The 16,504-nt window shown below is 28.6% G+C and overlaps 1 protein-coding gene across 1 annotated transcript in view; it reads left to right on the forward strand.

Moving 5' to 3' along the window:
* The first annotated feature begins 2,046 nt into the window (after positions 1 to 2,046).
* Positions 2,047 to 16,504, forward strand: part of LOC127287761 (homeobox protein dve-1) — a 40,331-nt gene continuing 25,873 nt past the window's right edge. Inside the window, exons 1-2 of the mRNA XM_051314859.1 lie at positions 2,047 to 3,023; positions 10,957 to 11,221. Of these exons, the coding sequence (XP_051170816.1) occupies positions 2,952 to 3,023; positions 10,957 to 11,221 (337 nt within the window). The 5' untranslated portion in view covers positions 2,047 to 2,951. The remainder of the gene's footprint in view (positions 3,024 to 10,956; positions 11,222 to 16,504) is intronic.

Below are 16,504 nucleotides of genomic sequence, written 5' to 3' on the forward strand. Positions count from 1 at the left end.
ATATATAGTGCAAGTATCACACTAGCATTTATGCAGGGAAATTGTACACAGTGCGCCTTATCTCGAAACTTGAGACACACCCTCAGTTATTTTGTATACAATCTAGACTTGCGCAAAATCAAGGAAAGTTGCGAGGATGAAGTGAATTGCGTGGGAGGAGATGAGTACGAACAGAATCGTGAAACACAAGGAGAAATCAAGTACACAGAGAGGGAGAGTGATAACTGTTTTATTAAAAGGGGAAAAAGATATAAATATATATATATAATAATACTAATTTTGATAATGAACAATTAATATTTTCTACTTCAAGGTCATATAGAAATATTTATTTTGTAATAATAAATAATAAAGCAATAATAAATTACATTGCAAAAATTTACTCACTAATTCAAATTAGTTAAAATTTTTACTAATCTAAACTAAAAATTAGTGAAAATTTCTACTAATTTTTAGTTATTTTTCACTTAAACTTTCAGTATATAAAAATATTACTAAATCGAATAGTATATAATATTCTCTAAATTTGAATTATAGTTAAAGTTCTAATTAATTTGAATTAGTGACTTACTTTTTTTTGCTTTTGAATTAGTTTAAAATTAGTTAAATTTTACTAATTTGATAATACAAAAAAAATTATTTAATAAATAAAATTTAACTAATTCAATAACAAAAAAGTCACTAATTAAAATTGGTTATAAAATCTTTACTGATTCAAATTTAGAGAATGTTTTACTCAAAATTAGTTAAAATTTTTAGCCATTTTTCACTTTAAACTTTAGTAAAATGAATATTACTAAATTAAATAATGAATTATTTTGAATTAGTAAATGAGTAATTAGTAAACTAAATTTTAATCAGTAAATTAGTAAACTAAATTAGAATTAGTAAAAATTTTAACTAATTTCAATTAGTGACTAATTTTTTGTTTCTGAATTAATCAAATTTAACTAATTAAAATTAAAAAAAATTTCTACTATCGAGTTAGAAAAATTTAACTAATTTAAAAGCAAAAAGTAAGCCTGTAATTGAAATCAGTTAAAATGTTTATTAATTCAAAATTAGAATATGTATTTAACTAGAAATTAGTGGAAATTTTTACTCAGTTTCCATTTAAAAATTTAGTTAAAAAAAATATTATTAAATCAAAATAGTGAATTATTTTGAAGTAGTAAACTAAATTTTAAATAGGAAATTAGTAAGCTAAATTTGAATTTTTAAAATGTTTAACTAATTTCAATTAGTGACTTTTTGTTTCTGAATTAGTAAAATTTAACTAACTAAAAGTAAAAAATACCACTATTGAGTTAGTAAAATTTAACTAATTCAAAAGCAAAAATTGATTCTCTAATTGAAATAAGTTAAAATTTTTTGCTGATTCTAATTTGAGTGTATTTAACTAAAAATTAGTTATAATTTCTACTAATTGTAACTCATTTTTCACATAAAACTTAAGTAAAAAAAAAATCGTTACTAATTTCTAGTCATTTTTAACTTAAAACCTTAGGGAAAAAAATAATACTAAATCAAAAAGTAATATTTTACTAAAAATTAGTATAAATTACTAACTCTTTGGAGAAAAGTTTGCAGTGGCAGCAAAAAATTCGTAAACTTTTTCAAGTTTTTAAGTTTGAAAACCCTTTTTTTTCTTACAACTAAAAATATTGGTTTACTCAACTAAATAGTTGTAACTGATACCAATAAAAAAATTTTTTCTCCCAACCAAATATCCAAAAACAGAAATTTTATTTTCACAATTTTTTGCTTAATATTGTACATAAAATATTTGTTTTAACGTGCGATAGCATTAATTTGACTAATTATTGTGAGCTGTTAATTTATTCCAGTATTTAAATTTATTAGGAAAAAAAAAAAATTAGAAAAAAAAACAAAAAAATTTAACAATATCTCCCCTCTCTTTTCCAAAAGAAAAGCTATAGCTCCTCTCATTCCCCTCTCTTATAGAAAGGATCTTTGAGGAACCGCCCCAGCGTGGAAGTGAGACAGAAATTCGAGATCTGGGGATGATGAGGATACCTCCTTAAGACTGAGGGTGAGCCATCCGTGGACCAGGATGCTGGGCGATGGTGAGGGAATCGCTAAAGAAGTGAATATGGAGGGGTGTAGTCGAGAATGTGATCGTGTATGGGTAACGGTGGGGCAAAACGTGCGCCGCGACGCTTCAACATACTAAACACGCACAGTCGCGGTTCGGTTGCCGTACTCAACGAATCTGTTTGTATCTTCCCGCTTTATCATACACATATATATATATATATGTATACCACACCACGTGGTACACTATCTGCAAAAATATTACGTTTTCATATTCAAAAAAAATTTATTTTTCAAAATTAACAAAATTTTCACATTCTTTCTCAGTATTGTGACATTATTGTGATATAAAAATTAAGAAAAAAAAAAATTGTTTTCCCTATTTTGAAAAAAATATCACGCTAATACGTTGAACTTTAGTTATAGTGCTAATAAATAAACATTCTAAAAAATTTTTGGTCAACTTTTTAACCGTTTGAAAAATAATAAACAATTTTAAATATTACAATTTAATTAAGAAAAAAAAATTATTTTCTAAGTGTTTTTCGGTAAAAAAAAAAAAATAAGTGAGAAGAATTTTGATTGTGGATTAAATTATAATTATTCGAGAGTGAAGTGATTTTTTTTTTGAGAGAGAAAATGTCAATGAACTGTGAGAGGATTTTAAAATGTTTCCCGCTAATTTGAGAGGTTGTCGATTTAAACTGAAGTGATTCAGCGAATCGCAATATTATTAAAAATTTATAGTGCAACACGCCAGTGTTTGCGGTTAATTTAAGATTGAAAATTATTTTTTTTTTTAAATATCGATTAGGATTGAGATTAAGAAAATAACATCTCGCTCCGAATGGCGTCAACATTCGACTCGGGGGATCATTGAGAGGTTTTTGAAGGGAATGGATTTTCAGAGCGTAATGGAAACGATGGCAGAGGCATGGGTGGCTGCTAACACCAAAAATGAAGTGCAGGTACTTTTTGTACTTTTTTGTACTTTTTTTTTAAATTTAATATGCGATTTGTAGAATGGTAAATGTTAAAAATTACACACAATGGTTTGTAAAAATTACTAGCATGTATAGTAAATTTTACCATACTGACTATAGAATATGTATAGTATATCAAAGATTACAGTACAGTATGGTAAATTTTAACATTTGTTAAAACTAATTTCTACATTGAAAATAGAACAATTTTTTAAACTAAGAATTCTTTTTTCTTTATTTAATCACCAATAAATTAGGATTTAAGGAAATAAATAATTAATAAAAAAAAAGTGATTAATAATTTATATAATTTTGATAATTTCGGAAAAATTTGACCTGAAAAAGAAGATCAGAATTAAATCCAATTTATTGTTTTTCACAACTAATTGGATTATGAATTTGCAAATCCTCTTATAATTTCATTTTCATTTGTAAATATAATCGCTCGAGGAAATTTAAAAAAAAAATCATTATAAATAAGTTATTACATTTTTCAATGTAAATGGAAAATTTTATGGATGATTTGGATAAAAAAAAGAAGGATAATATGGGATTTACAAGTCAAAGTGATAATAATTTTACTATTCAAAAGTTAATGGAACATTTTTTTTTTATTATGAATAAATGATATATACGCATATGAGAATGAGAAAAAAATTCTCTCAATGGCAAATTATTTTTTTTTAGATCTACATTGAAAAGGAAATGTATAAGAAATTTTCATAAGTGGAGTATAGAAAATTTTTTGCTATATATATGTTACAATTTACACCCAGAGAAATGTTTTATTTGAACCAAATATAATATATTTGAGTTAAATAAACGTAAATGTTTGTCTCACAGCCTATTAGCCCATTTATTTGTCGCAAATAAAAATTTGTTTGAATCAAATAAAAATTTGTTTGAATCATGTAAAAATTTTGTTTGAATCAAATAAACTTTAATTTGCAACAAATAAATATATAATTTCTCTGGGTGTATTAAAATTTTTACTAAATCTATTGAAATTTCTTAAATATTTTCTTTTAGTTTACCTATATATTTTTATTGTTTAGTGATAAATTATAAATTATTTCATTAAAATAAAAATTTATTTGAGCCAATGAAAAATTAATTTAAAATAAAATTTTTATTTACTACAAATAAATAAGTTAGTAGGTTTTGAGACAATTATACGTTTATTTAACTCAAAATATAATTTATTTGGTTCAAATAAATCATTTCTCTGGGTGTATAAATTATAAATTACATATTACAAATTATAAATCATATAAAGAATAATATATTAATTTTAAATAAAAAATAAAAACTATTTACAGTTTCATATAATGTGAGATAAATATTATAACATATTTTCAAATATACACAAAGAACGAGAGGTATTGAATTTTGTTTTTAAATGCTTTTGTGTTATTGTATGTTTGATTTTGTAAGGAATTAGTGGATTAGCAAAATTGTTGGTATTGGTGAATGGAGCATCACACAAGGATGGTGTGTAATGCCCATTCAAGTGTCTTTGGCTGGCAATGAATGCACATATATAGAACTATGCTTTTGAGTCGCAGGTTTGTAAGGGCGATAGCCATGAATATTATATATATATATGTATATACGATCGCTATAGCTATATATATATAAAGCGACTCGAGGGTGCCTCGAGGTCGAGAGGCAACCCCTTCTAACATTACACAGCCAATTGGACACCCTTCTGATTTCTGCTCCCTTAACATTCACAACCGTTGCCATATCTAATTCAGACCAATTCACTTCCTGGACACCTTTTTTTTTGACTTTTGTTTATATACACATTCTGCGACCCAGAAATTCTTCAGTTCAAAAAAGAAAGAAAGAAAATACCGATATATCAACATTTTTATTCGGTATTAAATTTTGATATACTTAAAACCAGAGAAATATTTTATTTGGACCAAATATAATATATTTGAGTTAAATAAACGTATATTTGTATCAGCCCATTTATTTGGCGTATAAATAAAAATTTTATTTGTCATAAATATAATTTTTATTTAGTCACTGCTGCCAACTACAGCCGTATGTGTGCGGTATAACCTCACAAAAGGCACGATTACAGTTGGTAGCCTATACAAAATCGCTCAAAGTAGAAATAGTTCTTTCTTAATGTTATATATTATTCATCATTAATATTAAACAAACCTCTCCACACTGACGAATTACTGAAATTGCACTGATTCGCAGAGTAAGAGACTATACTAAACCACAATCCCTCAAAATAAAATTAGTTTTTCCTTAATGTTACTTATTATTCATCATTAATATAAAACAACCTTTTTTCACGTTTCATTTTTTCTTATATCATCTTTTGGGTCGCCAGTCATCTGAAACAAAAAAAAGCACAGTTCAATACAAATTTTTAAGGTTATGTTTTGTTGAAACTTGCGAATAACGTAAACTTTTACTATTTCCATTAATATTAATATTATTTTTTCCACACCGACGAATCACTGAAATTCAACTAATTTAGATACAAAATCGCTCAATATAGAATTAGTTCTTCCTTAATGTTATTTATTATTCATCATTAATATTAAACACCCTTTTTTCAAAACCGTTTCACTTTTTCTTACATCTTCTTTTGTATCGCCAGTGATCTGAAACAAAACAAAAAATAAATTAGTACAAATTTTTGAGGTTATGTTGAAACAATAATTACTTATCATAAGATAAAAGATATTTGTTTTTATTATACTTTATACCTTAAGTAGCAGTAAACAATCGATTCAGAAATAGATCAATTATCGTTAATTTAAAAAAAAAAATAATTAAAAAATGAAAATAAAAATTAATTTAATACGAATAAATATGAGAAATAATATTTGTAAATTCACTGGGGAAAAAAAAAATTATGAGATTTTATCCCTATATATATTCTTTTTTTTCTTTTAGTCGTAAAGACGAGAGATTTCCGTTTCGGTAGTGGAGAGTGGCTTTATAACGACATGAAAATAGGCGCATAACCACTGGGTGGACTGAAATATCATGTTGAAAAGACTAGAGGAGAGTTTTCGAGGGTGGGGGGGATAATCCTCGGTAAAACCACGGGCAGCTTTATATATGCGTTTGTATATATATATATACATATATGTACATGTGTGTGCAGGGGGTCACGGGTTCTGACCACGATACGGATGTGCCCCTGCCTTCTTCCTGTGTGCCACGACCACGTTTATGGCTTGGCATTTGGGTGCAATAAGACCACATTGCATATCCATTCGCAAAAACCAAATCTTCAAATAATCGACAATTTGTCGTCTCAGCTATTCTTTTTCAGTTAAAATCGAAAATCGTACTAAATTCGATTTGAATGTTTACTCTGTTGAAAGGAATAATTAAAAAATGGAAAGAATTAAAAAAAACCTTTTTTATTAACTGAAAATTTTAAGTAACGTGTTGGGTTGTAGCATATTCTAGATTCACAAACTATTCGCGTTTCAATTCGTTTACATGAAGCACTACAAATTTTCATGATACAAACACTGGTACGTTGTTATTTGTCTACTGCTGGGATTAAGCTTCCATAGTCTGACGCATCGGTACATGCTTAATTTCAGTTTCCTGCGGAAAAGAGTGAGAGAGAGAGAGAAAAAAAAGAGAGAGACAGTGAGAATAGGACCCGTGAATAGTGAGGGACGTAAACAGACGGAAAGAGAGAGATAATCCTCCCGAGTATTGGTGACATATTATTTTTAATGAGAAAATTCATTTAAAACACTACATACTTTCAGCTATGTGTAAGAAGAAAACGAAAATTGATGAAAATTTATATATATACTAGTTCTAATAACGAATTTGGTTTTAATTTGGAACGTTACTCTTTTTTTCTTATATTTTAAGAATAGTATTTTTCCTATGGAGAAAATTAGCGAATATTATAAATTGAAAGATTTTAATAATTTAGATTTAATTTGATTTTTTTAAAATAAAGTTAAATTAAATTATTTGTATACCTAAGCAGAACTTCAGAGAGGTTAAAGACAGTAAATATATTCTGCGCCTGCGCAAAAGCAGTGGATATATTCTGCGTTTGCGCACAACAAACATTCTGCGCAGACGCAGAATATATATACTGCCTTTGCATCTGCGCAGAATATATACAGCTTCTGCGCAGACTCTGAATATATTTACTGTCTTTAACCTCACGTAACAATATAAATTTATCCACACGGTGAAAACAGTCTCTAAGTATATAAAAAAAAAAATTTTTTTAAATAATATCTGACTGTTATGAAATAAATATTTAATTATTATTTGAATTAATTAAATAGCATTTGGTACAAATACAGAAATTATTGGTTCAAATTATTTAATTCAAGTAAAAATTATCTGATTTAAATAATTATTTTATAATAGTTAAGTTTTTGATTATTTAGAAAAAATAATTATTTTTTCTAGTGGAACACTTTTTTTTTGTGGTAAAAAAAATATCAAAAAATTTTAAGAGACCGTTGACTGTTTAAACCGCTACCACGTGTGCGTATCAACAATTCAGGTAGTGTACAATCAGGTATGGAACTATATATATATATATATATGAGTGTGTATGGTCACGGTATTTGGCCACCCCTTTTGCCCGGAATGATTGTAATCCATCTATCCGGCCCGATGCCGATACATCAAACCCAGGAACTCGCGTCTCTTTCGCGTTGATTTCATTTCGCTCCAGTTCCTCTTTCTCATTTCAATTCATTTTTTTTTACAGTTTCTATATATTTTTTTTTATATTTATTTACCAGATTTCTCATCAAAACCTTATTGTGAATAAAGAATTTTCTATTTACTATTTTCATTCATTTTACACCTAGGGAAACGATATATATACGTTCCACTAAAGGGACCTTATAATAAAAAAAAAATTGTAGGTTATGTTTATGATTTTCAAAGTGTAAATGCATAAAAAGATTTAAAGTTATTATTAAGTTTTCATTACATTCGAAAAATTCAATAGAAACTATTTTTTATTTTACCTAATTAACTAGAAACTTTTTATCACGGTAAAACTATCACTAAACATAACCTAAAACTTTTTTACCATAAGGTCCCTTTTCCCGTGGGGCATCATATATATATATTTGTCTCACAGGCAAATAAATATTTATTTACTTTAAATAAATTTTTATTTAGTTCAAATAAATTTTCATTTGGTTTAAATAAATTTCATTGAATTTGAATAAAAATTGTATTTGCCCTTGATAAAAAATATTTTTTGTATAAAAAATAAAATTATTATATAAAAATAATAAATATATATCTATTGAAATGTAAAAAAAAAATTGATAATAAAATGATAAATATTATATCGTTCATTATAATAAGCTAAATCCTTCGTGGGGGATAAACCTTTGGAGTGAAACGTGATTTTCGCAACGTAATCGTATACACATATGCATTATCCATAGAGGATTATCTGCAGTAGCGAAAGCGTTCAATTATCTACAAATTTCGAGAATTTGATATTTTGATCTCGATTTTGATAATATCTGATTAGTATAGATATATATATATATTAGATTAGGTTATTGTTTTTTGATCATCTTCTAGAAAATATATAATATTTCATTAATTTTTTCTTATAGCAAAATTAATCTGTAAATAATTTTCTCTACACTGAATAAAGAATTTATTTGATTCAAATAATCGGTTACTTGACTATTATTAAATATTTACTTGAACCAAATAAATTTTAAAACCAAATAATTAAATATATAAACTGTATTTGAAGTAATTTTTTGTATTTGAAATAAATATCATTTCAAATAATAATTATTTGAAACAAATGATAATTAATTGAAACAAATTAAAATTATATATTTGATACAAATAAATATTTATTTGATGCAAATAAATATTTATTTGATACAAATAAATATTTATATGATTCAAATAAATTTTTATTTGATTTGATAAATAATAAATAAATAATGAAATAAAATTCTCTGGATTGAAATATAATAAGCAAAAAACAAAAATAACAAAAAAAAGTGTAAATGTGAGAATATCAGGAATGTGATTTCACTTGGCTTCTTCATCCCTTGGTGGCAGCGTTAACAACGGTATCACTTTGGGCGTTAGCTGGATAAGCCTCCTAACCCCATCCACCTGTTGCCCCTTCTTACGTCCCTCGTGCGTTCATTCTCGTCTCTTTCACGTCTGGCTATATCCTCTGATTTCTCTTGCTTCAACTAAACGAGAAAGAGAGAATATCATTGGACCCTCATTCTCCATCCTTTTTCTCCTTCAACAAAATTTCAACTCCTTGTATCATCCCTGAATTCACTTTAATTTCTCTCACTCCTTTTAAAAACCCTTTTTTTCTCTCTCATCCCTCCTCTCTGAATTTTTATCTCTTTTTATTCTCCGCGCTTCTTATATATTTTGCCTTCCTTTTTTATTTCTCTCCCCTCTCTCTCTCTCTCTCTTCATTTCGTTTTCGATTCTCTCTTCATACATCATCCTTCTCTCTTTATTTTACTACCCAGGACCAAAGGCTGCTTCGCTCTTTTGGGCTGTTGGACGTGTTTTTTTGCGTGTGCATACCACAGAGCAGTAGCTCCCGAAACAGTAGCTCGTATACCGGTACAGTCCTTGCAAAGAGAAAAAATTGTAAGCGCTATTTAAAAATTTCTTCTTCATCGCAAATAATATATTAACGATAATTACTATTTTTAATAATAAACCATTATATGAATTATATATATATATATATATATATATATATATTTTATAAATTTTCTCTACCCAGATGATAAATCCCAATCCGGATTTATATACATAAACATTTATTTTGATGTGGTATCCAAATCGAATGAGATTTTAACTCTTGCATTCAATTATTATTGTGGGAGATGATAATCCTGTACAGAGAGAGAAAGAGAGAGAGAGAGAGAGAATTAATAAATTTGATGGGGAGATAAAACTTTAAAAATGACTATACGATGAAAAAATAATGAAGCGAAAGAACTTTTTTTTTTGTACATTTATTATTATTTATAATTTTAATGAGAGACGGAGATTAAAATACAAAAATGAAATTAAAAAAAAAAATGTTTAAACACTATTTGAAATTAAAAAGAAAAATTTCAAAAAAAATAATATTAAAACTGATTGAAAACTAAAAAAATTTTTTTAAATTTATTTTTAAATATTAATTTTTTCCATGTTCCTAATAAAAATCTGTTCAGATTTTGCGTGTAGTAACTTCGGGAGTGGTATATATATATATGTATATATATATAGAGCGCATTCTGGGTCTAGTTAACCCTCATTGACACCGTGGATGGCTTAGCCGTTAGTGTTAAATTCACTCATACATAAATCTAAGTCCGCGCTTATGCCTTTAGCACAGCTTGTGCGGAATATTGTTGAGAGAGAGAGAGCACGTGCTCAGATTTCATCGTGCCACGACGTCGACGGTTAGATCATCCGGTTTAATTCGGTCAAACCGGCAGCCAGTGTCGACAGCTTCAATATAAATCCAAACGTTCGAGGTCGTTTCTTTTTCAATTCATAATAATATATTTTTAATCAAAAATTATATTATATTGCATTTACATTTTTGAAATATATATAATTTTTTTAGAGTAATCTCTAATCTTCTTTCTTTAACATTCAGTCGAATTTACATTGCATTATCAATTGGAAAAACAAATTTTACTAATTTTCCTAATTGAGTAGAACGCATGCGCAGAATGCGCGCGCATCCTAATGGCGTTGCCATGACAACACGTGCGTTAGAAAAGGAAAAAAACTGTAGGCCACGAGCGTACAATTAAAATACTTTTATTACAATTAAAATTTAATCTAAGATTCATTTTTTTGGGGTGGTAACTTTAGTATTATTAATATTATTAGTATTTTTAATATTATTAATATTCTTTTTCAGAGTCAGGCTTTGGCATTGACGTACAAGGCTTCATCACCTACGAGACCAAATAGTGTACCCTCTTTAACACGAAGTCCACAATCCCAACCATCTCATCAGTCACAGAGTGCCCCTCAACCTTCAACTGTTCAGTTCCATCAACAACAAACGCCAGTGAGTTCAACTCAACCAACATTTTCGACTCACAATGATCACCCTAAGCAGGAGGTCACCAGTAGTCCAAAACAGGAAGGTTTTGATCTCAGCAAATCTACTTCCGGAACCGGTAAGCAGATGATTATAAAAAATTAATGGCAATTGGATTATGACATCCGAAATTTATACTAAATCCATTTCTATTAAATTTTAAACAATTAACAAAATACTTGGGATTTTTTGTCGTATCTTTTTTTTAAATGATTTTTTAAAGAAGATTCGGAAACAAAAAGTATTTTTTATGATTTTCCTTCTCTGGTGTATATATACGCGGTTCAGAATTCGTGAACATCCCATTACATATCACCCTTCGTATATCTCGTAGGGTAGCTTCTCATGCTCGTAAATCTTGGGTGCAAACGAATTAAGTCACCTTTACGGCGAAAGAGAAAGAGGTATTTGTGTGTGTGTGTGTGTGTGAAAACGGGCTTTAGCCCATTTAGGTATTAAGGATTACTTTTCTGGGAAACGAAAAATCTCAGATGACATACCTACACGTCTCATTCTCTTTCTCAATTTCTCAGGTATAATATTTAATATTGACTTTTTACCAAAAAGACTTTCAACCCGGATTATAAGATAATCACTATATGGAGATAAAGGGGGACACGAAAAAAATATATATTATTTGAAGAAATATGTTTTCTAATTAATCTTTTTTGTTACAATGAAATGAAAGATTTTGTATCTGCATTAACAAAATCTTCTGGTTTTAGCATATTTTGTCCTAACCAAATTTTGGGTTTTCCTGTAACAAATTTGTACCAACATTAAACCAAATGTTGTCATAATCAAAATTTGATTACGACAACCAAGTAATTTTGTTAATATAAAAAAATATTTTGATCAGAAAAACTAATGGTTATACCCTATCCGAAATTTTGTTACGACAACCAAATAATTTAGTTCGCTCTCGTTTCGTATACCTTATGAGAATTACAATTAATTTAAATTCCTTATTTCATTTTCTCCCCCAATTTTATAGACAAAAGAACAAAAATTTTAATTGTATATGGATTAAAAATAGGGTGTTTCAAAAAAAAAAAAATCTAAACAACTCACCCGATACATTATATTATTGCGCGAGGTCTTCTTTCACGAAAATTTTCTCGGGGCCATGGAGATTATACGATTACGACGACTTATCGTTAGAGAGAGAGAAAGGTGTGCGTGTGTACCCATGGTATCGTTCGGATTTAGTTATCTTCTTTATTGTATATTTGTGTGTATATATAGATTCATGCATGAATTTGTGTGTGTATTCGCTTGCGCGCGCTTAATCGCGCATAATGTACACTCACATGGATGACATTGAGTTTGTGTGCATGGGATTTGAGAGAGAGAGAGAGAGCAGAGAAACCTACATACGTACTGGCATAAAACGAAGGGGAGGATATTGTGACCCTTACGAACTAATCCGGATTAAATCCCAATCCCCGGCTATGCGGCTAGGCGACCTGCGAAACGTGCATTGTATATGTATATATATGCGCGACATACGATCGACCTCGACTATATGCTTAAAAACTTAAATCCTTCACTAATCATTCATCTTTCAACTAAATCTTGATAAACGTTCGATTTTTCACGAAATTATCTAAATCATATTTATAATTTATTATTAAGGGCTTTAAATATTCGTTTTGAGATTTTCGACTTAGGTCGGTTCAATTGAAGATCAACAGATATAAATTAACCGAGCAAAAAAATTATAGGTTATGTTTATGATCGTTTGGAGTGAAAAGTATTTTCAGACTGTTCAATAAAAGCTGATTTTGATTTTACTTATACTTAAAAACAGATAGGGTAACTAAATACAGTGTGCAAGAGAATTAGTCACTGCTGACAACTGTGATATAATAAAAGTCACGATTACAGTTGGCAGACTACAAAATCGCTCAAAGTAGAAATAGTTCTTCCTTAATGTTATTTATTATTCATCATTAATATTAAACAAACCTCTCCACACTGACGAATTACTGAAATTGCACTGATTCGCAGAGTAAGAGACTACACTAAACCACAATCCCTCAAAATAAAATTAGTTTTTCCTTAATGTTACTTATTATTCATCATTAATATAAAACAACCTTTTTTCACGTTTCACTTTTTCTTATAAATCATCTTTTGGGTCGCCAGTCATCTGAAACAAAAAAAATACACAGTTTAGTACAAATTTTTAAGGTTATGTTTTGTTGAAACTTGCGAATAACGCAAACTTTTACTATTTTCATTAATATTAATATTATTTTTTCCACACTGACGAATCACTGAAATTCCACTAATTCAGATTAAGAGAGTAAATACAAAATATCGCTCAAAATAGAATTCCTTCTTCTCAAAACTGTTTCACTTTTTCTTGCATTTTCTTTTGTCATCTGAAACAAAAAAAAAATTACTACAAATTTTTGAGGTTATGTTGAAACAATTATTACTTATCTTAAGATAAAAAATATTTGTGTTAATTATCCTTCATACCATAAGTAGCAGTCATACAACAGACTATACAGGAGACCAAACTAATGTATTTGAAGGCAAGTTTAGTCGGATGTTCAAGTTTAGCAAACTTCTCGCTAGGGTGTATCATAGTCGATCGTGTCAGTTTACCATATATGTATTTAAGAAATTAAAATATATAAACTTCTAAAAACAGACGTAAGTCGAAATAATATCAGTAAAAAAAATTGCTTAGTTTATTTTAATATTTTCATTTTTGCAGATTCGGTGCAATTACTCGGTCATTATTTCGTGTGTATTGTAAAGTTAACCTCAAAAAAAGTTTGAGTTGCCATCCACATCTTTCTTCAGTGCTCTCGTTATATAAAAAGTATATAAATTATAGTATACTTTTTTTTTGTTATCACAAAACAATATCTTCAGGAAGTTGAAGAAAATAAAAAATATTTGCAAAGAGAATAAAAAGAAAAATTTTAAAGTAAAATACAAATAACGGCGCAGTTGTGTATATAGTCATGGGTATTTATAAGAACTTAAGAAGATTTACTTTTGTTACACCCGATGGATGAATATGGCAAGAGAGGGAGAGAGAGAGAGAGAAAGAGGGGGGGGAGGGTACCAAGTTTGATATCAAAAGAGAAAGAGAGAAGGGGGATCCACGTATCGGGTGGGGTTAGGATTATCTGAGTTGTGTGCGTTGGATTTCGGATTTGGAAGGCACGCGGGCAACTCGAAGCACACACGTTCAATAATACTGGATTAATCCTGTACACACAGAGAGAACCTCCATACATATACGTAACTTTCTACACACATCTTGACAAACATTCCTACTACCTATAAAGGGCCTTGGTCAAATCCAGAGCACACACACACATATATATATATTCTTGTGAGTCACGTGCAAACATCAACACATGTACAAAACACAAACGCTTATTTTCGTCGTGACACATTCTCAAATCTGCGTATTTACACACATACACATTATACATATATATATATGTATACTTTATATAGCGTCAGCTACTAAAGGATTTGGCAACTACACTCACATAGAGATTCCATTTGCTCTCAAAGATAATCCCGGTGAATAGAGAGTCTGGATAATCCTCGTACAGGGCTTCGCGTATCTGTTAAAATATATGGGTTTTGAGCTAAATATGTGTATGTGTGTTTATATCAGTGTGATTGTGCATTATTTACGATTTGTTATGTATGCATTAATGTATATATGCGGTGGGGAGATATACTGAAAGAAAGGAAAGATATATACTAATATATATGTGTGTGGACCACATACGTTTTGATATACTAAGCGGCTTTTTTTTGAGTTTTACATCTCCTATCATAATTCGTTATTGACGTCATTAAAATATATGTGACGTTCCGCGAAAAAGATATTTAAAATCAAAAAATTTTTAAGTTATATGTTTTTGATTTTTAGGCACAAAATATCATAAAATATTGCAAATGGCCGAACAACAATCGATTTTAACGCGATTTTTAAAATTCACCAATTTCTTGTGACAATTATACTGATTGGTGAATTTTAAAAATCGCGCCAAAATTTGTAAAAACAGATTGTAAACAATGGGCTTAGTTAAAAAATTATTTTTTATGTATAAGTAATTAGTAAAAAGATTCAACTAATTTTCATTTTAAATTTGCATTTTTATCCTTTTTGTTAAATTCAAAATTTCCAACATTGATAAAAAAATTTATTGCTCAGCGTGAATTTACATATTTTGTCCTATGTTGCAAAATTAAAATATTATAAACAGATTGTAATAATTTTTTTTCTTTTTGATCAACGAAAACCTGAAATTTAGAAATCCATGAGAATCAGGCCGGTATATCCCTTGGGACGTGTCCGGAAGGCTTTCTCTCGTTCTGAAATCCTGATTGTTCCATCCGCTCCTTATCCCAAGACTCGTCTCAAGGATAACGCTGGAATCATCTCTTGTAGAGTCTATCCCGTGGGATCACTCCCTCTCTCTCTCTTTAAACCTCAACATTTCCACTATGTATACATATATATATGTATTTTCCTTTTCCCTCTCGTAGATTACCAAAAGCAACAGGCGACTATACTTGGCACGTTGTATTTTCACTCTATACTGAAATTATCGTTTGCTTATAAAAACGAAAGATATTTATATAAATTAAATTTATAGAAATTTTTTAATTCCTTAAAAAAAGCAAATTGAAATTTTAATTCTATTTATCTTAAACGCTAAGCGGATCTAAATCAAAGCTTTTAGCCTTGTAATCCGTTGAGAACAATGGCTTAACTAAGTCTATGTTCCCAACCAAAGGTTAGAGAACATCTGATCGTTTTGAAAAAAAAATTTTTTTTTGTCCTTAACGAAAAAATTATTTAAACAAATTTTCCTTAACGCCGAATTTTTAATTTAGAAAAATTTCATTTGTCCAAGTTGGTTTTTGCCAATTATGAGTAATTAACGATTAAATTAACTGATCGATAGTGAACAGTTAGAAAAAAGATTTAAAAATTACTGTTATATTTTTAAATTTAAATAAATTCTCGCGCCATTTTTATTGCAGCGCCACCTTCACTACCTAACCTTTTTTTTTTTAGTTTAGATGTACACTGTAAAAAATCTTTTTGGACTTATTACAAATTTTAACACAAATTTATTCAAGTGGGACATTTAAATCTTTACACAATTTTCACTAAACATTGCAATTAAATATTCCGAACATTTCAAATAAATCTTTAGGAAATCTTTAGAGAAAGTTTCGGTGCTGTGGGCGATCTTATATAAGAGCCCATAGTTAACCTTAAAATTTTTTTTCATCAAAAATATATGAAGCACTTTGTCAAAGATACTTATTAACATCTTAAACTAAGATATTTCAAATAACTAAAAAG

Source organism: Leptopilina boulardi, unplaced genomic scaffold (assembly GCF_019393585.1).
Source record: "Leptopilina boulardi isolate dan_hultmark-lab unplaced genomic scaffold, ZJU_Lbou_2.1 LbouV2_372, whole genome shotgun sequence".
Taxonomy (NCBI): domain Eukaryota; kingdom Metazoa; phylum Arthropoda; class Insecta; order Hymenoptera; family Figitidae; genus Leptopilina; species Leptopilina boulardi.